We start from the raw sequence: 25,534 nt of genomic DNA, 5'->3' as shown, positions 1-25,534 counted from the left end.
GCTGGCAGGGGATTGGAAGGTCATTCCATAGGAAGTTGGAGGTTGTAAAAAGTAGCTTCACCTAATTCAGAAGGTTGGTCAGGGTCACTGTAGTTTCTGCGACATTCACCACAGGCTGTGCAAAAAGTACACTGTGTCTGTTGTTATCTGGCATTTGCTTGTACAGAACTCTTTATTAATTGGCACCTGGAGATCTATGGTTTAATAACAATTGAGATTTGTACTGATGGTCCCTAGGTACCACAATATGCTGTGGTGCTTTCTGAATATTATCAACAAAGCATTCATTACATTATGTTCAACATGGTTTGAATGGTGTGTGTACTTTATTGTATTTGGAGCTTTTGCAAATATATAATCCATACTGATTATATGAAGTGGCTCATTATCACTTTTTTTTTTTCATTAAATTAAAACCTTCTTCTCTAGTTATACCGGATAACAGAGGAATTTTGGCATTGTTCTAAAAATGAGTCCTTTTTACTCTAGCAACGCTGTGGGACCTAGAGATGGATCCTTGTACGATTGTCGTAATGTCAGATGGTGGTTAGAACAAAGTCATTATTTTTTAAATGGATTGTTGTCTCAGCAGGCTTTAGATTTACTGGGCGAGTTTTCCAGCTGACAAGCTGGCATTGCATCTAACAGGGTGTGCTTGGTTCTGTGGGCTTATGTTGGAAATGAACCCCCTGAATTTCCAAGAGAGTCTCTAATAAGCATCTCAGCAAGAGGTGACACTGGTGGTAAAGAACCCGCCTGCCAGAGCAGGAGACCCGAGAGATGTGGGTTTGGTCCCTGGGTACGATGGCCCAGGATCCCAACATCCCAGAATGTGGGAATTTTCTAGCACAGTCAGCATTTTTAAATTGTGATCCGTGGACCATCCCCCCAACTCCCAAATGAAATGTAAGCAAAACTGTATTACATTTTGGAAATAAGGGGCCACAGGATCACTTAAAATGCAATAGGATTTGTGATTTCAAGATAGAAAGCAAGAAAACACTGTACCAGAGGGACCAGGGAAGATCCCCTGGAGGAGGGCATGGCAACCCATTTCAGTGTTCTTGCAAGGATAATCCTAAGGACAGAGGACCCTGGTGGGCTATAGTCCATAGTGTAGCGAAGAGTCAAACACGACTGAGTGACTTCACTTTCACTTTTCACTTTCATGCATTGGAGAAGGCAATGGCAACCCACTCCAGTATTCTTGCCTGGAGAATCCCAAGGACGGGGGAGCCTAGTGGGCTGCCGTCTGTGGGGTCACACAGAGTTGGACACGACTGAAGCAACTTAGCAGCAGCAGCAGCAATCCTAAGGACAGAGGACCCTGGTGGGTCCATAGTGTAGCAAAGAGTCAGACATGACTGGAGCGACTTAGCACGGCACAAGAAGTTGGCAGGTGATACTTCTCCCAAGTTGGCTGACTCACCTAACTTTTGTACCTTGGACTATTCTGTGCTCTGTTATACTCTTGTCTCATTTCTGCTCGATCAAGATTAGAGGATATTTGGCCTGAAACTGTTCATTGCAGGGTGATGGCCTTTAGATGCTTAAGGCTATGGAACTTTAGAGTCGGAACTTAGTTGGAACTTTAGATTGACCAGAATGACTATCTTGATGACATCTAGATGATTGTTTCTGGAGTATGGGGACAGTTATATCCCTCTGGTACAGTGTTTTCTTGCTTTCTATCTTGAAATCACGAATCCTACTGCATTTTAAGTGATCCTGTGGCCCCTTATTTCCAAAATGTAATACAGTTTTGCTTACATTTCATTTGGGAGTGGGGGGATGGTCCGTGGATCACAATTTAAAAATGCTGACTGTGCTAGAAAATGCCCACATTTTGGGATGTTGGGATCCTGGGCCATCGTAGCCTATAGATGCAAGTATGACGGGAGCTCCACAGGGAAGAACTACAGGTCTGTGTTGGTGTGAGTACATCAGCACGCTGCCATGATGAAGCATGCACATTCTAAGCAGCGAGCACTAGAGTAGTATAGGAACTCTTGCTGTATCACCCTGATAGATGACCATCAGGCTTCCAGTGTCAGAGTGCTCTCCCGTTATTAGAAAACTTAAAGGATAGCAAGTTGAAATACTCTTCCTTATAGTTTCCACCTGTTAGTTATTTTCCTCTCCTCTCCTGTTCTATAAAGCAACACGGACCCAAATCTCCTTCTTGTTCACTTGTGCTGTGAACACAGTACTATAGCACTGAGCAGTGCTGTTGGCTAGAACTTTTTGTGATTGTTTATGTTTCTATTTGTGCAGCCTAATGCTGTAGCTGCTAGCCACATGTGGCTTCTGAGCACTTGACACGTGGCTGTCGTGACCAAGTGTTAAATTTTATTTCATTTGAATTAATTCAAATTTAAATAGCCACACGCGGCCAGTAGCCACAGTACGGGGCCGCAGAGGTAGAAAGGCTACATAGAGTCAGAAAGGCTGAGTTGCTATCTGGGATCTGTCCGTCGTTCGCTTTGTAACTGGACAAGGTTTCCCTAGCTTGGTGCAAAGGCCTTCCTGTGATCCACTCTGCACGTGGCACCAACCTGTCTCAGCTGCTGTAGTGCCCTCCTCTCCCTCTGTCGATGGGCTGCCTGAAGGGACCATCCTTTCCCAGGCTTCTGTGCTTGTGCCCTTGCTGCTCTCTATGCCTAGAACATCTTCTCTCTCTTCCCCTGACTGCTCAGCTTTAAGACTCTACTTGAGGTCATTTCCTCCAGGAAGCCTTCTTTAATTTCTCTCGGCAGAATAAGACCGACTCCCTCCTCCTGGCTTCCAGATGATACCTGGTTTATTACTTTATCGTAGTACTTACCCCATAGTTTTAGTATTGGTTTTAAATCCCTGTAAGTGAGAGCTCATTATCTTTAAGTTTTAAATGACCGGGACATAGAACAGTGCTTATTAACATTGGCATTAAACATGTTTATTTAAATTAAGATAATTTTTTAAGGTTTCTTTGTGTGAAGAAATTGCATTCTAGCTCTGATGATTTGAGGTTGTAGTCAACTGAAAACCTCGGATCTTTTGCTATGAATTGATGGCAGAGTTAATTTTCCCTCACACTGTTCCCATTCAATTTAATTTTTGAATGTAAATTCGGGACTCTGTTTATTTCATTTTATTTCCTTGCTTTTGGTCCAACAGTCCATCCTGTAGAGATCCTTTTCAACTTTGAGCATCCATGAACTTCAGACCCCATGCATGTTATTATCCACATTTTATATATAGGAAAACAGGCTAAAGAAGATTAAGTCAGTTGCCCCACGTCATCACCAGTGAACGTGAACCCTGCTGGTCTGAATCCAAAGCTTAGGTGGTTGTCATGACACATTGTTTCTAGACCCTTTTCAGGATAGTCAGCACTCTTAATGTGAGCGCTATGTCAGCTGCAGACAGGACGGGCTCGTGCTTTATCCTTTCATTCAAGTAATCGATGGAAATATGGTTAGAATTGGGACCCTCCCTTCTGCTTACCACTAGTACATTGGTCAGTGTTCATCGACTGTTCAGCTTTTCTCACATTTTCTCAACTTTAACCAGCTGATAGCCCTCTATCTCATCTGTAAGGATATTGGGGAAGATATCCTTGTCATATCCTTGTCATAGGCTTTGCTGAAATCCATACACACTTTTATATCTATTTCATGCCTGTGCAAAGAATCTGTCTGTAATGCAGGAGTTCTGCATTCAGTCCCTGGGTCAGGAAGATCCCCTGGAGAAGGACATAGCAATCCACTCCAGTATTCTTGCTGGGGAAATCCCATGGACAGAGGAGCCTGGAGGGCTACAGCCCATGGGGTCACAAAGAATTGGACACAACTTAGCCTCTAAACCACCGTACCTGTATTAGGCTAGGAAATAACATCTTGCTTTCTCCGAGGTCCATACTGGGTGTTATTTTCAGAGACTCACCTAGACAGCATTTTATTTCTTTACTAGACAGTGTAAGTTTTGAAGTCTAGAATCCCAGGAGTTGAAGTGATATTAGACATCAGCTGGTCCACTGCCCAGTTGAGGAAAGCTTCACCTTAGAGGTTAGGATTTACCAGTCTCTGCTTGGAAGCGTTAGTGTGTCAGTTAAAAACATGGCCTTTAGATTCAAGTCTTGATACCACCTTCACCACTTCTAGCTGTGTGCCTTGGGAGTTATTTGACCTTGGTGTGTTCAGAATCCTCAACCATAAAATGGAAATAGAAATGTTACCCACAGTGTGTATCTTATGGGATTTTCGTGACGATCAGATGAGATAACACATGTAAAACGTAAGAATAATGTCTGGCTCATAGCAAGCCATGAGTACATCTTAGTTGTTAGTGTCTGGTTAATTTCAGATGAATCACCATTAAATTTCTACAGATCAATTTTCCCCTTCTAACAATACCATTTGCTTTCTACTGACTTGCTGGCTCTCTAACCGGAGCACTGCCAGATGTTTATGTGGCCTCAAGTTGGTTTCGTAACCTCGCTGAGCCTCAGTGTCTTTAGGCGTGAGGTATAGGTCACCTGCCCTGCTTTGCCTCCCTTCCAAGACTGTTGTAAGGCTAACATCAGCTAATATGTGGCAAAGTCCTTTGTAAAGATGTTATATATTGGGGACTTGCTTGTAGTTCAGACTGTAAAGAATCTGCCTGCAATGCAGGAGACTCGGGTTTGATCCCTGTGTCGGAAAGATCCTCTGGAGAAGGAATGGCAACCCACTCCATTATTCTTGCCTGGAGAATCCCATGGACAGAGGACCCTGGCAGGCTATAGCCCATGGGGTCGCAAAGACTAGGACACGACTGAACGACTAACAGTACTACTACTGCTAACATTTTATTAAGTATTTACTATGTGCCAGATTCTTGTGCTAAGGGTGTCCCATGGATTACTGCATTTATGCCCCGTGACAGTCCTACAGAGATATGCATGCTTGTTTTCTGCATTTCACAGTTGGGAGGATTACATGGAGAGGTTAACTCATTTGCCCAAGATTACACAATACGCGAGAGCTGGAGACCTGGATCAGAGCCCGTGCTCTCAACCACTTCAATGAGGTGGTCTGCCCACCAGCCCTTTTTGTTTTTCTTCTCAGAGTTATTGGGTTTACATTTTTAATGTTGCATTAAAAAACACCTACATCCAAACCTGCCTTTTTTCATGCATCTCTAATGCCAATTTTATACCAACATTATCTCTGAGGACATGTTTGGATTTACAACTCAGAGAAAAATATCTTTAGGAGCAATAACATTGCAGAATTTTCCTAGCAAACTTTTGATGAAAGCAGATAAGATACTCAAAACCATCAGCCGTAGACCAAGGCATTCTGCTTTGTTTTTGTACATAAATGATAGTTGCAGGTTTCAGGTGGCCTGATTGAAGGCATGTGGAAGGGTCTGTCCTAGAGCCCTGGCTTGACCTCTGGGCAGGTTTTCTTCTCAGGGGTTCTGGGTCTTCTAGCTGCCTCCTCTTCATCTCTTTTCAGGCTTCTGAGTACTTAGAGTCTCCATCTTTGTCCTGTCGGAAAAGGGAGTCAGGATTGGATTCCATGAACTCTGGAGGAAGCTTCTGAAAGGGCAAGACGGATGTGACAGGAAGGGGGAACCTACATGGCTTGAAGCCCACGGCCATTTGCCTCATGAGCCTGGGGAAGGTCATCCAGCCAGGATACCAGAGGGCCTTTTACCTGCGGGAACTGGGTGCAGATGTGAACGTGAATGGAGAACTCAGATGTAGGGTGTCTGGAAACCAGGCAGAAGACTCAAAGGAAATTAGGGAGTGGGCTTACAAAAAGTGAAAGGAACTGCCTCTTCTTTCTGCTAACTTTGGGTTGTGTTTGCAAGGGAGTTTGTATTTATGAGATAGCTGAGCCATATGGATGTACAAGGATGCATGTGTTCTCCTGGTCTGTTGATACGAGAGCAGTTGAAGGGCGTGGGCTTGTCTGGAGGTGGGGCAAGTAGGCGGATGTGGTAACATCAGGAGGGGGCAGTTCTGTGGAATATGGGCCCATGTAAATTCAGAGGATCTGGGCATTTTGGCAACCTACTGTTCCTTTCTCATAGATCGTTATGTATGTATTTATTTATTTTTGAGGTTGCCATCTGCCCTTCCTCCCCCAGAGTTTTGTGGATAAAGTTGTTCTGTCTTCTCTGGATAACCTCTTTCCCTGGTGATGATTAGAGAGTAAACAACAAATTCCCACCCCTGAATGTATAGGCTCAGAAAGACTGAGCTCACTTATGTCACAAATATCAGTAGGCAGGCTCAGAGGAGCAAAGCGAAGGAATAGATTCTAGGAAATGAGAATGGTCTGACAGCTCTCCACACTTCCACCGTGAAGGACACTGGCTTCAGAACAGCTGTAAAGTTGTATCATCTCTTTCTCTTCTCTTAACCTTCATTGCTTTTTATTTTCATGTACTTATTTTTGTATCATTTACTAGCACTATGTGGGGACCATGATCTGGGCCTGGAGAGTTTTCCGTGCCTCAGTTTACATCCCTGGCAATGTTGAGAGGAAAGTATTGTATCATTTTAGTTGCTAAATCATGTCTGACTCTTTGCGACCCCGTAAACCGTACCCACCAAGCTCCTCTGTCCATGGAATTTTCCAGGCAAGAATACTAGAGTGGGTTGCCATTTCCTTCTCCAAGGGATCTTCCCAACCCAGGGATTGAACCCACATCTCCTGCATTGCAGGTGGATTCTTTACTGCTGAGCCACTGGGGAAACCCCTCAGAGGAAACTAACCTTTAATACTTACTGGGTGGCCAGCACTCTACAGTGTGCATTAGAGACATCCATCACTTTACCCAGTCCTGAGGGAAATAGATATTATTGTCTCTTCTGACAGATGATTAGCCCAGGGTCACAGGAAGACGTGTCTGGCCAACTCCATTGACTCTTCTCTTTCCACTGTACTACACTGCCTCGGATCAGACCAGAAGAGTAGCAAGTACTCTTCTCTAACAGCATCCTTTTAGGATGACCCTGAATTGCTTGCCTGCATCAGTAGCACCTGCTGGGTATGAGGCTAAACCAATGGAGGGGTAAGGAATCAGTAGATGGGAAAAGAGCAAAGATCTCTTCCCCAGCACCACGAAATGGGTCTGTGACAATTTGCTCTGTGTCATTGGAATGTGAGCATCATTTGGAATTGGGGCTCTTTGCTATTTTTGTCTCCTTTCTTCACCAAAAGCTCCATTGTCAGGCTCTCTTCATCACTCTGCAGGGACTTTTGATTTGGAAGTGCCAATTCTCCTTTTCTTTTTAATATTAGCATAGAAAGTCCATTTTCTGTTTTCCAGCTCTCAAAAAGTCTATTCTCAGCCTTCCCTTTTCCAGGGCACCCATAGTGTGAGTGATAGTGGGAGGAAGCAACTTTTATGACTTTTTTTCTGGAGTTTCATCTTTTACTGAATGCTTCTGGCTTTGTGGCTAGTTGAGGAAAATGGGGGTTGTGGGGACAGAGCGGGTGCAGGAACGACTTTACTATCTCAGTAGAGAGTATAGGAAAGGGTTCCGGTAGGTTTATAAAAGCAGCCTTAAGTTCACCCCCAGGCCCCCATTTTGAGGATTCTGACTTTTCTTTAACTGTCTCAGGGAGGTATTTCTAGCCAATTGTCATGGAGCTTCTGTTATTGAAAGTTTAGAAATATTTCCACTGTAGACACTTGAGAGGCATGCCTGGGTGTGCCAGGACTCTGCTTTGGTTGTTATTGTTGGATGTCAGTAGCTTCTCCAAAGGTGGCTTCTCTCCATTGTAATAATGGAGGCTCCTCCTCTCTGTCTCACTTCCCTTACCATCATGTTACCTATTAGCACCACAGACTAATAGGATATTAGACTTACAGGGACCTAGAGAAATGCGCATCAAAGCCGAGGGTCAGAGAGGGTAAGTGACCGCCGCTGGTCTCTCAGTAAATGACTGAGGCTGGGCTGGAATCCAGTGCTCCTGACTCTCGGTTCAGGACTTCGTTGATCACATTTCCCCTGTGCTTTCTTCAGTCTTTGTGTACTCATCATCCTTCTGTCCCTTCATCCTCTTTCTGGGATGTTTTCCTCCCGTTTTTAGTTAGCAGGTACATATTTTTAGTGTTTTTCTAGGTTGGGCATTGAAGGCGGGGGTCATGATTAATAAGAAAGGACTTAAGAAAAAGGAGGAATGGACCAGAGAAGAAAATTCAGGAGAAGCTAACCAGCACGGATCCAGTTGAATCTGTGAATGGGACTGGGAGGCAATCCATGAGAATGGATTATGAGAATGGGAGGCAGTGGTTCAGAACAATGGCTAATATTTCCTTCTCCCAAAATGTTGCTTGAGAATGTTATGAAGGGGTAGTAGTTAACAGGCACTGAGCTTCTACCCAGCGCAAGGATCACGTCTCAGTAGATGGGAGATTGGATGCTCCAGCATGTACTTATCTCACAGTGTTTTCTGGACTCTTCAGTGGTCCTGAGAGAGTAAACCATCCAGACCCTAACCTTAAGAGAGACGCTCTTGAGAACAGTCAAGTAGGGATGGAGAAGTAAACTCAATAAAAAGATCCCTTTCTTTTAGAAGCCTCCATTCAAGCCAGGAAGCCAAGGGAGTTTGATTTGATTGCTCTGATAATAGGTTCCTAAGCTTTTCAGGAATCCAAAGAGGTTTCTAGTCCTGGCTCTGGAAAAATCTTATTCCTTCTGTGATTTCAGTTTCTACGTCTATAAAATGAGTGTGCTGGATTAGCTAACGGAACTCTAAGGCACTTCTCATTTCTTACCGAGGTGCCCCTGGGATTCTAGTTTCCTCATTTGTTATCTCTCGTGACTTGAGGGCACCTTTGGCTGTCACTGCCTTCACCATGGAAGGCAGTGTTCTTCTCCCTGAATGCACGTGAAAATCAGCCTGAGTCTTTCTGGATATTCTGATGCCCAGACAGTAGCTGAAATGAATTAAATTAGAATTTCTAAAGATGGAATCCGTGCATCTTTAATTTTTAACAGCCTCCCAGGTGATTCTGCTGTGTAGACAGGCTGAGATCCACTGATGATCTAGAAGAAGAGGAGAGCCTTTACCTGATAATGTTTCTTTGAAATATGCTTTTAATCATGTGTCTTGGTTGCTTCCTCTCAGTTGTCTTATAGCCACAGTGATATAGTGGAGGGGCCTCCCAGAATTCAGCCTGAGAGAATGGGGTGATTGATTCTTCTTTTTCATGGTGTTGGCAGACGGTTCACTTGTGGCTGCTTCTTGCACACGTCTGGCTGCACAGGTCCCTAGCCTTCTGTGCTAAGGGTGAAGCTTCAGACTTCCAGAAGGCAGGTCTGCTAGGGGAGCATCTCAAGTCTAAGGGGCAGAGTGTCTTGCTGACCCAGGAGGCCCTTGAGCAAGTGACTGAAGATTCATTGACATTCTTCCTTCCTGTTTGTTAACTCCGTGTGTGTCGGAGGGTTGTCCAGCTCAACTGCTGTCAAATTTAGGCATCTCTAGTATCCTTGATGGTTTCCTAGGGACATGGTGCTTGCAGTGAGTGATGTGTGGAACTGGCTAGTCACAGCTTGTGGGTTTCAATTGTGTGTATCTCTTCCCAACTCCATGTGTATGGGTGTCAAGTTGGTAGCTTGAGTTTGCCATGGAGACAGGTTTACACTCCAGAAATTGACACTTGCTATGCACCAGGGCTTTTCTCTCTTTTAGGGAGGGTGGTTTTTAAACATTTATTCTTGCAACACTTAGTTTACTACTTAACAATATAGTCCATTTGCTTGTGGAACTTCTCTAAATTGCCCCAGATTTGCCTTTGGGTGGCCGCTCCATCCAGTGGTCTCAGCCTTGCCCTTCGGAAGAACTTAGACAGTTTCAGCGTCCCCTCTGACAAGCTAGCCCTTCAGATATTTGCTAAGAGCTATGATGTCTCTCTCCAGTCTTCTTTTTATAAGCTGAGAATCCTTAGTGCTGTCAACATTGTCTCATGTGGTTTGGAGGCTCATAGGTGTCTTTGAATGTTGGGGTGCAATAGCAGGGTTTTTTGAGGAAAACAAAAACTTCTGCCAGAGATGATCTGTGGACTCTTTCACAGAAGGCTTTTCCTTTTCTTTCTGCATTCGGAGTACCATCTGAGCCCCACAGAGTCAGTGGGGATGTGGAGTAGGCTACAGTCTTGGGTGTGGTTGCTGATGGCAGCCCACATTCTTTGCCTAAAACACACGTTGCTGCCAGAAAGGCTTGATGGGCTTGAATTCATCAGAGTGTCATCAAAACACAGATTCTGGCTTCTGAAACAGGTAATTTTCCCACCACTGTTTTGTTTTCCTTCCAGAGGCTTTTAATATTTCCCCTTTCTTTCTTCCCTTTTCTGTAGCATTCAATCATTTGTCTCCTGATCACCAAAACTCTGTGTCGAATGACAGCATTTTGAGTCCAGGATTCAGCGTGACACACAGAAAGGGAATTTGTCAAGGCTTATCCAGCTGTCTGTTAGTGAGAGGAGAGAGAGGGAAGCCGGTGCTGGCTGAGTTTCGCAGAATCACCACTTCCCATCCTTTTGGAACTGGGGCTCAGCTGAGACTGAGCACTGGTTAACCATGTTGGCAATGATGTGAACTTCCTTTCAGTCTTTTTATATAGAGGGCAGGGACATGGGAGTGAGATGGGAGTTGATTGGTCTAAAAGCAATGAAAAGTTCAATGCAGCTACACAGCCAACATCGCAGGGTTAGTGCTGGGGATCTTTTGTTTTGAGTAACTGAGTCCATTGACCTCCCTAAGAGAGCAGAGGGCCGTATGGGCAAACAGAAAGCCTTTTGGGGAGGTTCTCTGCCTCTTTGCTCTATTTTCAACATTGCTTCCTTTGTCTTTCATTCATTAGGATTTCAGTCTTTAGGAGTAGGTGTAATGGCATTTCCATCTTCTTGACAGAGAGAGGGAGAGAGGTGTGTTCAGGACTGCCTGTCAGATGGTGAATTTGAACAGAGGCAGCTGTTGTCATGGTGATGGTAGGTTGCATCCCACCACCATGGAAACCAAAGTTAAAAAACTGATGTTAAGGCTGGAAGTCACATGACACATTTTTGTTTTGTTTTGTTTTAAAAAAAGAGAAAGGAGTTTGGTTTTTCAATCTGTTTTTTTTTTTTTTTTTTTAATGCGCGTTGGGTGGTGAGAAAAATTCCAATAAGGAAGCGATGAGATAATGAAATGGGACAACGCGAAGTATGCAGAGCCTTGCACCTCATTTTCCTGCTTGTTAGCAGTGTGTTTCTGCTGTAATGGGGATGGGAAAGGCAGGACAGATCCAGGATGGATTTCCAGAATTGCAGTCAGAATTGTGTACTGGTTGTTCTATCACAAGAGCAAATGCTGGGGTTTAGCCCTCCTGCCCTTCAGTGGCTGTGTGTCGTCCACCCCATTGGGACAGAGACTGGGAACCTAAAAATAAGGACTGAGAAAAGAGTTGGGGGTGGAGTTGAGGGTGTGACCTGCCCCAGACATGAGAGTGGTTCATACATTGATAAATTCAGATGCTTAACGTTGTCTTTCAGGAAATTGAAAAATTTATCAGTAACCCCTGAGAACCCCAATGAATGCAATGTCTCTCTTTATTTCCTTTTCTGAATGAGACTTCTTTGGATACTCTGTCCTGCTGGGTCAGCCACAGAAGCAGGTTCAAAGAAGTCCAGGAGGAGCCTATCCAGGAGCATGTTAGCCTCTGGGCCTAGGCTCCCTTGGACCATGACTTACCTCTGAACCTGACCTCTAACCTCTGAACCTGGGTCAGGCAGAGCTGCGAAGGCTTGCTGAGAGTGTTAGAAAGCCCTCTTGGCTCATCATCTTTTTATCTCATAGTCACTCCTATTTCATCTCATTATCTGGAGAGAAGGTGAAACATCTTTCCAGGAAGGAGAGCTGGCCCCAGGCCTACCAGGGCTGGTTTGGATTTTCTTTTCAGTCTGGGAGGCATTGAAGAACTGTACACACGGCATGTGTGGAAAGGCTGGGAGATGACTTTTCCTGTGAGCATACTGGCCTCTGGGAGGGGTGCAGACAGTGTCCGTGGAGACGATGGTGGTGGCCCTGTCCATGTCTGGGGTTTAGGCATGAGGTCCCGTCTCTGCCCTACTTCTGGTCCCTCTAGGGCAGATGTATCGTTCTCCATGGCCCAGGCAGGGGATATGATCTCACCAGCATTATCTCACTGCATTTCCATCAGGGTCTGTAGGAGCCAGAGCCGGACCTCTATGATGGTTCAACCCCTCCCATTCTTAGCCCTGGCCTTGGGTGTGATGAATGTCCCTTCTAATCACTGGGAAAGATTGCATCAGAGCCATCAGCTTCATAAATCCTCCTCTGGGGACTGCTGTTTGGATGTGCTTTCCATATTCCCAGGAGGTTCTGGGCCAAATGTCTTTGCTCTCTTCCCGGAGACTCATTACCATAATTTTCTTTTCAATCCTTTATTGCTGTGGGTCTCTTCAATGTCAGCCCCTGGCTGCAGCCAGCCAGCCCACTCCCGGCGGCTGTGACCACTCACAGATGCTTCCCCCAAAGCTTCAAGCCACAGCTAATGCTTAAAGATGGATTTAGTAGGAGAATAAAAATGACTGCGCATGTGTGTAGCACCTTGCGGTTTCAAAGGTTTCTTTTTAAAAATATTTATTTTATATTGGAGTATGGTTGATGTACAATGTTGTGTTCATTTCAGGTGTACAACAAAATGATTCAGTTATGCATATACATGTAGCTGTTCTTTTTCAGATTCTTTTCCATTATAGGTCATTCATTACAGAGTATTGAGCAGACTGCTATGCTATATATACAGTAAGCCTTTGTTGATCATCTATTTTATACATAATAGTGTGTGCATATTCACGTGTCATCTTAGACTTTGATCCTCACGTTGTCCTTCTTTGGCTCTGGAGGAATGGGTGGTGGTGGTTTTCCCTGACTTGAGTACCATGTTGGGGTGACTTGTGGAAAACCGTGGCTCTGGTTTCCATTGCCAAACTACATATTCTCCATCGCATTCCAGGTCACGAGGGAAATTCTGATTCTTCTCATATTAAAAAGGCAGCCCGAAGGTCTTGGATAGCTAGATTTCACTATCATTCATTTTTAAACTATCCCTTTGGTGTTGAAGAAATCACAGACTTGGCAGCACCCCCTGCCCCAAGACTGTCTTTGAGTCAACATTCCACTTGTTAGAATGTGTCTGTGCAGCTGTGAGTAGAAGATTGTGCATAATGATGCCCAGGCTGTCTTCTGACTTCCTTCCATCTCTTAGAATTGGGCATCCCCAAACAGGAGTCAAGGGTGGACAGGAGGAAAGGAGACAGACTTGCCCATAGGGAGCATGCTTTGGTCCTGGGGTGAGGGATGAAGATGGGTCCTGAGGCCTGCTATCCTGAGACTCTGCTATTCTGGACTCCCCCAGGAGTTTACAGGAACGGCCTAGGCACCCACAGGCTGCCCCCGACAACAGCGCGTGCTCCACCAGTCCTGGGGGTGGAATGGGAGCACAGCAGGAATGGGAGCACAGCATTCCATCTGCCTGCCGTGCCTCTGGTGGGTCCTCGGCCCCTCTGAGCTCATTCAATCTCCTCGGAGTCCCAGCCTCACGGCTCTGAGATGAAGCTGCTGAGAGTAGAAGGGACCTAGGATCAGCACCCAGGTGGTACAGAGATGCTTGTTTCCCAGGGGGCACCCAGGTTTGCTGCATGGGCCCCAAGTCCTGCTCAGTCCTGTACCTTCACATCAGTCCCTGCAGGGTGGGCAGAGGGAAGGCAGTGCCCAGGCCCGGCCACCAGGGCTCTGTGGACAGGCAGAGCCAGTACTACCATGGTAGCCAGTGGCTCGCCGGGAGGGCAGCCCTCCCTGTCCCCTGCCCCAGCTCTCTGGGCTTCAGGAAAGGAGATGAACAAATAGCAGGTGTGCAGGCCAAGTCGTGCTGCTTGAATTAGCTGTGTTGCTAAGGAAACAAGTCAACCATTTGAAGGAAGGAGCATTGGGTAACAGAGATAAATCAATAAGGAAACCTATTTTTATCATTTCCCTAATGATTGTCTTGAAGCTGTGAGACGGGGAAGGGAGAGTTGGAGTGACACAGGTCCTCATTAACGGGCTCAGAGGGAGAAAGGAGTAAAGGGTGTTTGGGGAGCTTGCCAAGAAAGTTTATAAAATGAGGCCCCTAGCAAGCAGACAGTGAGACAGATGCAGAGGAGGCAGCTTTGCAGGTTTCAAAGAACTTCCATGGCCATTTCCTCATTTGGTCCAGTCTCTTTGTTCTTCTGCGTTTGATCCTCTCAGAAATCTTGATCTAATAATTTCCATGACCCTCAGGTTGGTATAGGTTTTTATGTTGATTTGTTTACTTGTTTGTTTCAGAATAAATCTAGCTTTAATTGATTTCACAGCTGTATATGAATACATGCTCATTATAACACACTGCATTAAGGAGCAAAGAAGAAATCCTACTACCCCAAGAAAACTCATTATCCTTCTAACAAGACAGATTTTTTTCCTTTGCTCTGATAAAATCTTTTTTTCATTAAAGGGATCTTCTATGCATGCTGGTTTCTTTTTTTGAAGAGTTGATATGTGTACATCACTTGGCTGACAAGGGTCTGTATAGTCAAAGCTGTGATTTTTCCAGTAGTCATGTACGGATGTGAGAGTTGGACCATAGAGAGCGCAGAAGAATTGATGCTTTCAAACTGAGGTCCTGGAGAAAACTCTTGAAAGTCACTTTGACAGCAAGGAGATCAAACCAGTCAATCTGAAAGGAAATCAACCCTGAATACTCATTGGAAGGACTGATGCTGAATCTTCAATACTTTGGCCACCTGATGTGAAGAGCCGACTCGTTGAAAAATACTCTGATGCTGGGAAAGATTGAAGGGAGGAGGAGAAGGGAATGACAGAGAATAAGGTGGTTGGATGGCATCATCGATTCAAGGGACAAGAGTTTGAGCAATCTCTGGGAGATGGTAAAGGACAGGCAAGCCTGTTCTGTTTCATGATGGGTGTTGCTCTTTGAGGCCTTGGCGACGCAGAGTTGCCTTTGACCTTTCTGAGCACGTCTTTGTCTGTCCCGTGAGGTGCATCCTTGTGCCCTGCAGGCCCTTCCTTGCAGCCCAGGCTCTTTCCCTGGGAGGTACATCAGAGCCGTTGCTAAGGGCCTGAAGTTCTGTCTTGGGAAGACTGGGAGCAGTGCCCCTGAGTCAGCTCCCAGGTGGGGGTCCAAGCCAGCGGGAGTGACTACAGCCTGGTCATTATGATGGCTCCTCAGCGGAGCTGCAGCTCACAGGCGGGGAGTCCTCCCTTTCACTCAGCCTGCGCTTAACACTGAGTGAATTTCTTCTCTGTGTCTGGAGCTCTGCTGAGCCCCGCCGGTGGAGACGTGAACAAACCCCGGCCCTGCTTTCCAGGTAGAGTTTCTTGGGGAGATCAATGTGATGATGAAATTGCACCCTGCGGAGAGCTGGGGGGCACAGGGAGAAACCTTTACAGGCCAGGTGATATTTCACCTTGATCTTGATATATGACCAAGAAGAGAGGAGAAAGGCCATTGCAGGAGGAAGCAAAAGCACTGACATGTAAGGGCCCGTTCTTTGTACTTTCTTCAGAAAGAGAAGCAGATGGGAGGTTGAAGGGAAGAGCTACAAGGGGGAGTGGCTGGGGCCTGGGTAGGGTTGGGTGTTCTTTCCTGGTCTTCTCTCCTAAGATTTCCCTGGCCCCCTTTTCTCTTCCACCTAGTCCACTTGGGCTTCTGGACCCCCTCTGCCACCCATCCTCACACCCACTTCATACCTCTGCGTCCCAGTCAGATAACCTAAGCACAGAACTCTCTGTTCAGACCAGTAAGCTCACCTAGCCCAGAATGTCCAGGTGCAGACAGATCAGCCTTGTGGTAGACACAGGGCTAGCCTCCTCAGCAAGGTGTGGCCATCACCATACAGGATGCTTACAGCAGGAGAGAGGCTGACAAGTCAGATTTCCTGTGACTGGTCAGGTATCTGGATGGCTGAGAATTCACGAGGGCTCAATAAATGGCACCACCCAAGGCCTAGGCAGCTAGAATCTAAAAGTGAGAGTTTGGTAATTCATAGGTTCTGAGAAGACCCTGTTTCCACATCCTCCCAACCCAAACCCTCTGCCTGCAGTCTTATGTCTAAGGGCCCACTCAGAGCAGTGATCCTTTGGCTTAAAATTTTGAAAATGTCAAATACATGCATCCTTGAGAGGGATGTTCCTTTAGGCCTTGTAGAGCGCCCCGACCTCAGGATGAATTCACGTCTGGGGCACTCTGGGGTGAAATTACAGTGCAGAAGCAAAGATAAAACTATGGGAATTCAGTTTGTCTGTGGACTAGCTGTGTGGGGGAACTCGTCACAAGAACGTAGGCACGTTAAGTGAGATGAGCATCTCTGAGGTGTGTTTGCTAGAGTGTTTGGCTCTCAGGGGCCTAGCTTGGTACCCAGAGAGACCGAAGCAGAAGGGATGGCGAGATGGCTGGGGGGCTTTCTTTGTGGTGCGGTGAGGCTCTCTCCTCTGACTGAGTGGGTTTCAGTGAGCACAGTGGGGTGTGGAGGCAGGAGGCTGGTGCTGAGGTTCTCTGAGCCCCATCTCGTTTTCAGATCTGGCTGCTTTGCCCTGCAGGACAGCAGAAGCTGGCAGAACTGTCCTGAGGGTATGAGTCCTGGGCGAGTGTTGGGTGTGTGGGAAAGGAAGACAGCCAGCTGCTGGGGCTGTGACTCAGGGATGGATGGGGGCAGGGAGGAGGTGCTGCTAAATGAAAATGAAAAGTTCTGCTCGGATGCAAGCTGGCCATCTCACCCCCTGCAACCTACCATTCTAGCATCAGGACCAGAGCAACTGGCGGGCGAGTTGCATCCTGCACGGACCCCCCTCTCCTCCATCTGTCAGGGATGTGTGAGTGCCCTTTGACCATGGATGTTCACAGCCACATATAACCTGGTGGGGATGACGAAGCATCGGGGGATGTGTTTATGGTTTGTCCTCCTCCTGTGCCACCTAGGGAGGGCTCTGGGCCCTATGTCCTGCACAGCCAGCCTGAATGGGGGTAGGAGGGAGACAAGATCCCTTCCTCTCCCTCCACTTCACTGCACTTACTACCTGTTGCTCCCGCCTGGATTCCAGATGCTGCCAGATCACAGGTTGTTCAGCAAGACTAGCGGCAGCAGCTCACTCCTGTTTGTCGCAATAGTAGTTATAGAATGAAATCCCATGTGCAGAATGACTCTGGAGCTGGTGATTCCCTCTCCTTTTTTCTAGAAGTTCCCCACTCCCGCCTCCTCCTGGTTTTACAGCACAACCTTTCTGCGGGAGCCAGGATGCTGGCACTGGAATCACAGTCCTGTTTTTCTAAAAGTCGCAGGGAGCCCACTCACCTCTCTTCAGAAAAATGCAACAGAAAACAAAGCCTGAATTCATTATCCTCTCATTTGTAGTTTAATTCCTAGAGGCCCCGACTTCGGTGCCCTGGATGCAAGCTCATGATATGTATCTCTGCTTCCTTTAGATGTAGACGCTTAGGAGAAAATAAAATGGGACAAAGCTAGTTTCTCCTGGACCCATTAAATATTATCCTGAACTGGATATTAACATAAAAGGGAGCTCATGGAGAGAATGGCTCCTTTTCTAAGGGCCCTTCTTCTATTCAGTTGAGCAGAGCTTCAAGAGAAGGGCACTCCAGATGTGATTGCCAGAGACAGCCACAAACAGCCGCAGCTGGATCCTTGCTGGAGCATCAGTGGTTTGAAGATAAAGAACATCAAGCCTGCAACAGCATCATTGTTTCTTCCTCTCTTTGTCCCACTTCCTTTTTCGGTCCTGGTTAATTCCCAGATATGTCAGTGAAATCACTAAGAATCTGGAATGTCTACCATATGTCTAATACATTATTTACTGACTGCATTCTTCCTTTCCTTGAGAACATGCTTTGTCTTCAGAGTCTGATCAGAAACGGTTCTAGTTCCGTGTGCTAAGGACCAGCCACTGTTCTGCCTTCCGGTCTGCTCCTGTCAATCATGCTGACTGCACAGGCATGATGTGGGTTGATGAAGTTTGTGTATGGATGTACATAGCCATCTTGGAGGCTGTCCTTCTCTCTTTGGTGATTCTGTTTCTTAACTCCTCCTTTCCCACGCCGTTTGAGTACATGATCTTGGCCACCATCATTGCCAATTGCATCGTCTTGGCCCTGGAGCAACATCTTCCTGAGGATGACAAGACCCCAATGTCCCGCAGACTGGTAGGTGCCTCTCTCCTTCTCATCTTTCTTTCCCCCTGTTCCTCTTCTTCCCTGGTTTCCTTCTCCTTTGCTTCATCACCTGGCCCCCTTCTCTCTTTTCCTACTCTACACTTCTGTGAATTTGTTCTTTGCTGAGGAACAGGTTGGTGACAAGTCCCACTGGGATTCATAAAGAGGACTGACCTTTTAAATTTCTGCTCCCAGGAAGTTCTGTGTCTACAGCACATGGCAGCCAGGCAAGAAGAAAGGAAAGGCCCAGGGTCCGCTTTCTTCTCTCTTCTTCCTGGGGGACTTTGAGAATGAGAGGAAAAAGGGAGAGTAAAGGAGAGAGCATGAAGGATGCTCAAAGCCTGTGTGCCTTCATGGTTCTGAACTTCCTAAATGTTTGTCCATATTCTCTGTAAAGAAATTATCCATGTGTCTAAAGTACCCCTCCCAAAGAGAACAAAGAAAATGCTTAAAATCCAAACAAATGGGTAAGTGGTTCCAGTCTGATTACCCATGGATGAGAAAGGACTCTTAAGCTTCCAGTATAAGTGATGACCATCTGTGGGAATGCCAGCCCCTTCAAGGCAAAGCCAGCACCATCAGTATTTGCCTTGGGAAGACAGCTGGTCCTGGGTGTGAGCCCCACATCCACCCACTTCTGCAGCTGGCTTCCCTTGCTCTTGTGCACTCTGTGAGTCCTGCAGCACCCTCACTTCCCGGCTGTACATGGGCCTGGCTCAGCACAGGCAGCCTGGTGTCCTGTAGGAGACAGGAAAAGTCAGAGCAGAGGGGTAGCTAGGCAGGGAGTGCCTTGGTTGAAACAGTCCTCCTCTTACCAACACCTCTGTTCTTCATCCCGCAGGAGAAGACAGAACCCTATTTCATTGGGATCTTTTGCTTTGAAGCTGGGATCAAAATCGTGGCCCTGGGGTTCATCTTCCATAAGGGATCATACCTCCGCAATGGTTGGAATGTCATGGACTTCATCGTGGTCCTCAGTGGGTGAGTCCTCTTCCCGTCTCTTCTTTGCACTTGGAGGTGCCTGTGGGGTCATGAAGTGGCTGGTGCGAAGAACCTGGGAGTGGCGGGGGCGGGGGGAGACAATTCTGTGGAGGAGAGGAGGAGGAAGAAGTTCAAGGATAAGATTCCCATGGTTCTGAGCCATGGCTGAGCCAGCTGCAGGGGAGTGCAAGTGTTCTGGAGACGCACATGGCATTAGACAGAGGCTGTGGACCCAAGGTCTGGCTGCTGCTGCTTCTGGTTTCCCATTCTATGCTCTGCTAGTGCTGAACACATGTTTCCAAATGAGTCTTTTCACTAAAGCAAGCAGCTTGCCCTGGCATGAGGGAAAACCCCCGTAATGGGCCAAAGGATGCTATCGGGTGCAGTTTTCTTTAGGAGGTTGGGAAAGACTCTTTTAAGTATATTCTCTGAAATGATAGTTGGGACTCGTGTCTTGACAAAAGAGGATTTAAAAAAAAATGATTTACAGATTTATTTATTTATAGATTTATGCATGTTTATAATATGAGAAGCTGGAAAACTGAATCATGTGAAACTGATAACACATCCCTTTGGAAATTGACATGGTAACATTACGTTGTGTTAAGGTGGTATATGTGATGGCAGCACTTTTATTTAAATATTTGGTAATTCTGCTTTTGAAAATGAATATAGTGTGCCTCTACTGGGCCGGTCCGGTGCTGTTGTCAGCATATGTGATGGGTCTTGGGACTGGTGTTGGTGAGCATGCCTCCTCAGGCTTTTGTGGCTTCTCGTGTGTCTCTGTATCAGGCTGCTCTTGGTACCTGCAGGCGAGGGGGCAGTCTGTGGGTCCTTTGTGGGCGTGGCTGCAAAAAGTGTAGCATGGAAATTCCTTTACCCGCTGCCCAGAAGTTGAAACCTGTGAGGACAAGTTAAGAGCTGGGTGGAAAAGTGAGGAGTGGGGAGAGATGAGCTACCATTACTATTGACCAAAGACAGAGGGGAGCAAAGAAGACCTTTTTCTTTTTTTTCAGAGGACTTGGGCAGGTAAAATCTGACAAGAATGAGAGTTTAGAAACACTTGCATCTTTTCATTGTCTTGTGCAACAGACACAATTGTCATACGTTTAATCTTCATGTCAACTATGATTAAGTGAAAGGGGAAAAGTTGAAGGTGTAATAGACTAGAATGTATAAATAGAAACTATCGAGCATTGAGCCCCTTAGTATAGGGAACAGATAAGTAGTAGAGATGACTCTTTATGTTTAAAAACATCTGTTGTCTTACAAAAGGATCTTGTGGTTATTTTTCTAAAAGAAAATGCTACTACTGCATTTAAAGTGTGATTTAGTGTGTAAAGATACAGCTTCTGCGTAGTGTTTCAGAAGTACACAGTGTAGACTGTAGTACACCTGGGTGATGTCTTGTGGGTTTTATCCCCATTTAATTAAACTGTGATTGACAAATGAAAATTGTCTATATTTAAGGTATACAATGTGATGATTTGATACATTGTAAAATGATTACTGCAATCAAACTGATTAACATATCCATCACCTCACGTAATTTTATTTATGATGGTTAGAACACTTGAAAACTACACTTTTAGCAAACTTCAAGTATGTTATACATTATTATTTACTATATGATCATATAGTAATAATATAATAATATAGGTATTATTATTTACCATGATGAATACTAGGTCTGCAGAATGTATACATCTGTAGCTGAAAGTTTTTACCCTTTGATCAATATCTTCTCCTTTCCCCTACCCCCAGTCCCTCATAACCACCTTTCCTTCCATTGTTACTATGACTTCCACTTCTAAAAAATTAGTATAGTCAATATAACTGAGATTGTGCAGCATTTGTCTTTACTTTGCATAGTGCCCTTTAGGTTCATCCATGCTGTTACAAATGGCAGGAATTCCTTTTTAAAGACTGAATAATGTTCTTACGTGTGTGTGTGTGTGTGCATGTATATCTGGATCACAGTTTCTTTATCCACTCATTCACTGATGGAAATGTAGGTTGTGTCCGTATCTGGCTATTGTGAATAATACTGCAGTGCACAGGGGTCCTTAGACATCTGTCTGAGGTAATGATTTCATTTTCTTTGAACATGAAATGTCTCTATTTCATTTTCTCTGGACACAATACCCAGAAGTGAAATTACTGGATTATATGGTAGCTCTATTTTTAATTCTTCTGAGGAATTTCCGTACTATTTTCTACAGTGACTGGGCCAATTTACATTTCCACCAACAATGCACAAGAATTCTTTTTTCTCCACATCCTCACCAACAGTTGTTATCTTTTGACTTTTGCTAATATTAATAGCTTGGGGATTATTTAAATGTCCCTAAAATAATATATACTATATAAACAGTCCCCAACTTATGGTTTACCTTACAGTTTTTTTGAGTTTCTGATGATGCAAAAGCAATATTCCTCCAGTAGCAACTGCACTTTGAATTTTGATGTTTTCCGTAGGCAGAATGGTACTGTCTTATGATGCTGGGCAGTGGCAGATACAGCTCCCAGTCAGCCCTGAGATCATGAGGGTTATTGTTGTGTTTTTTACTTTCAGTATAGTATTCAATAAATTACATGAGATATTCAACACTTATTTAAAAAATTAGCTTTGTGTTGCATGATTTTACCTAAGTGTAGTCTAATCCAAGTGTTCTAAGAAGATACAAGGTAACTAGGCTCAGCTCTGATGTTCATTAGGGACCTTTCTTGGCAAAGTAATGTCTCTGCTTTATAATATGCTATCTAGGTTGGTTATAGCTTTTCTTCCAAGGAGTAAGCGTCTTTTAATTTCATGCTGCAGTCACCATCTGCAGTGATTTTGGAGCTCAAGTAAATAAAAGTCTCTCACTGTTTCCATTGTTCATTAGGTTAGGTGTATTAAATGTGTTTTCAGCTTATGTTGAGTTTATTGGGGTGTAACCTCATCATAAGTCATGGAAGATCTATACAGTAAAAGGCCTTAAATGAATCTGAGTCATTTTAGAAATATGATCTGTTTAAAAGAAGACTACTGTAATGTGTGGGTTAAATGTTAAAATTATGTGAATTCTTAGTCTCACCAAGTCTTATATGTGTCAGAGGCCATTTGAAATTTCTTGTCTAGTCCATTTATTTTCATTTCAAACTATTCTATGTTTAATAAGGAAAATTTGGAAAATACGGAAAAAAAGAAAAAAAGTCACTAAGAAAAATTCCTGATTATTTTGTGGTATTTTCTTCCGGCCTTTTTGATGCTTAGCAAGCTCTCTTTTCAATGCTTGTAATTTTGCTGCCTTTTCTCAGTATATTATGGGCATAGTACATGTTACTCCATATTTTGGTAAAAAGCAGTAAAGACTGATCAGCAGTTTATGAAGTAGATGTACTCAGCTTCTGTATCCATTTTTGTACTTATCTGAGACCTAGGTTGCTTTCTGGGTTTGGCTGTTATGAATAATTATTAAAGATGCTCCAGTGTACATCTTTTGGGTGTCACATTTTAAGAGGCATTGTGACAGGTTGAAGTTCTTTTAGAAGAGACTCTGCTTGCTGGGGTGGGGCCTAGGAAGTAGGATGTGTGAGGGAAGATGTAGAAATTGGCATTGAAAGACAAGAGAAGCTAGTGGGAGCCATAAGCTTGGCCTTCAAATGAGGGTTGCCACATGATTGAAGGGGCAGATTTGTAGAGGTCAACAGAATCCTTCATCAGTGTAACCAGTAAGGCCCTCTGTGTCCCCTTGTGTGGGGTGCACACGAGTGGGCATGGGTGCTGAGCCCTTGGCCAAGCCACTTGTCCTCTCTGCTTTCTCTCCCACCAGCCCCGGTATCTACCATTGTTAGCAGCTCCTCAGACTTTGCTGAAAGGCCACTGCCGGCCATCCGAACCAATAGGACTTTGCCCCTGTTCTTCCTGAAACTACTCTTTCTTTCTTTCCAGGGAAGGGGCATGGCACTCTTGAGATCCAAGCTCAGAGTTGTGATTCTATCCCATGGGAATGGATAATCAAATTTTGTCTTCTGTTCAGACAGTGCTTTCATCTACCATGTCACATTGCTTCTAAAATGCATTTTTCTCCTGCAGGTGCATGTCTAAAATATACAGCCTGCGTCTTACAATAATGGCATGATATAGTTTAATTGACAGCATTCGTCTCTTTTGGTGGTGAGTAAAACCACAGGGCACCTACAACTCTTGGGGTCTTAGCTACAGTGAGTATGTTGTCATACCAGCCCAGAGAAGCAGGTAGATCAGATTTGAGATCGGAGTCATCCAGTAGTCAGAGCGGGTAAGTGCTCAGCCCAGGACTGCCAGCAGCTTGACAGCAGATCCAGAGTTGGAACATGTCCTTTGACCCAGGGCTGGTGTGTCGCCCCTACTGGTGCAACCCCTTCTCCAGGCTTCCTGACACCTGTCCCATGAGCAGCCCACGCTGGCCACTCTGACTTCTCATCTCAGCCCCAGGTATCACCTGCATCTGCCTCCCGTGCGGAGGAGGAATGACACTGCTGGAATAGGACATCGCCTCGGGCTGAGGCTGTCTGGCTTCTCAGCTCTCAGTGTGTGATGGGAGGTAGGGAGGGAGCTGAGGTGCCAGACAGCTGGCTCAACCAAGGACCTACCATCAATGTCCTTTTTCAGAGACAGGGGTTTGGGGGGCCTGGGCCACTGTCTTTTGCCTGAACCCCAGACCTGCTAACTTTCAGAATTCTTAGGTCTGTAAGCTGAGGCAATTCATGGTTCAGAGGTAATTTATGTACATTATTCATAGACTCCTCATAATCCCCCAAATGGGATCTTGTTATCCCCATTTTATAGATGAAGCAACCAAGGTTCAGAGAGGGTGCTAGGAGGTGCTGGAGCCGGACTTGAGCCCACATTTTCTGGCTCCAAGTTCCTTTGTCAACAGTCATTTCCTTATGCTGTCAGTGACCTCACCACCTCACAGGCTCTGCAGCTCTGTGCTTGGGTGTTTCTTCGGTCCCCTTGAAGCCATGTGGGATGGGCTCAGTATAATCAGGCAGATGTCCCGGAGCTAGAGCTGAAGCTTCACATGTGACTTGAAGAGGACTAGAGCCCCCTGTGTCCATCCTAAGACTTCTATCCATGGGCTTGGAATACAGCCAACTCCCTGCTCAGTGGTTAAGAAGGCACGTTACTTAACTCTCATGGTTTCATCTGTAAAAACTGAACCAGAAGTTCCACCTTGTTTCATAAGTTGGCTTGTTCATCCATCCATCCACCCATTTATTTAACAAACTATATGTTGTTGAACACTCAAATTCTGGGACTGAGAAATACCAAGGTTAATGTATTCTCATTTCTTCTAAAAGACAGTGAATTTGCCATTCTTTTAACAAATTATGGTGGCTTAGATGGTAAAGAATCTGCCTGTAATGGAGGAGACCCTGCTTTAATCCCTGGGTCAGGGAGATCCTTTGGAGAAGGGAATGGCTACCCCCTCTAGAATTCTTCCCTAGAATTCCATGGACAGAAGAGCCTGGTGGGCTTATAGTCCACGACATTGCAAAGAGTTGGACATGACTGAGCGAATAATACTTTTACTTCACTTTCACTTTCTTAACAAATTATTACCTTACATAACTTTGGATCTCTCTTATATTGGTAACAATTCAAGAGATGCTATTTCTAAATATTTGTTAGGTCTCCTGGATAATTCTAAATTATTTGAAGTCATTATTACAGATTAGCCTTAAAAACAGGTCACAGCCCCTAGAATAGATGGGTGATGATAGGGGAGGATGAGAACTCAGAGGCACTCCTAACCCATGGGTAGGAATAGGAAAGTGAGGGCCAGGATTGTGTCTTTGAACCCTGTTCATGTCTGTGCGTGGTTAGAGTAGACACTTAATAAATGCTAGTAGAATGGAATCACTTGGTCCATGCCAGATTCTCTTGTCACCGGTTGGATGTGAAAGAGAGTGCTGGGGGCACCCTGAGACTGTCAGTATGGAGGGGTCGCCTATTCCCAGTCCTTCCCTTGGTCGGTCCAAGCCAAGCCTTACCTGCAGCTCTCTCAGGTAGCTATGACCCAGCCTAGCTGCCCGAATCCTGATCACTCCATTAGAGAAATGAAGACTGGGAACTGAGTCTCTAGGTGAGTAAGAGATATTGAACTTCCTGTTGTTTGGCCTTTTACTGGACTCTCAGGGTTACCTTTTGGGATTGCTTCCTGGGTGATAAGTGCAAGGGGTGGCGTCAGAGCTGAATATTGACAACCCAACTTCCTAGAGGTGTATTGGCCGATGGAGGGATATGGAGAGAAGGGCACTATTGGCTC

The 25,534-nt window shown here is 45.3% G+C and overlaps 1 protein-coding gene across 1 annotated transcript in view; it reads left to right on the top strand.

The window, feature by feature from the left end:
• CACNA1E (calcium voltage-gated channel subunit alpha1 E) overlaps window positions 1-25,534 on the top strand; it is a 536,270-nt gene that overhangs the window by 207,749 nt on the left and 302,987 nt on the right. Inside the window, exons 4-5 of the mRNA XM_070384834.1 lie at window positions 18,140-18,245; window positions 19,096-19,235. Coding sequence (XP_070240935.1) covers window positions 18,140-18,245; window positions 19,096-19,235 — 246 coding nt within the window. The remainder of the gene's footprint in view (window positions 1-18,139; window positions 18,246-19,095; window positions 19,236-25,534) is intronic.

This window comes from Bos mutus, chromosome 16 (assembly GCF_027580195.1).
Source record: "Bos mutus isolate GX-2022 chromosome 16, NWIPB_WYAK_1.1, whole genome shotgun sequence".
NCBI classification, from domain to species: Eukaryota; Metazoa; Chordata; class Mammalia; order Artiodactyla; family Bovidae; genus Bos; species Bos mutus.
Note: the sequence above shows the minus strand (reverse complement) of the source record. Positions and strands in the feature narration are given on the sequence as shown.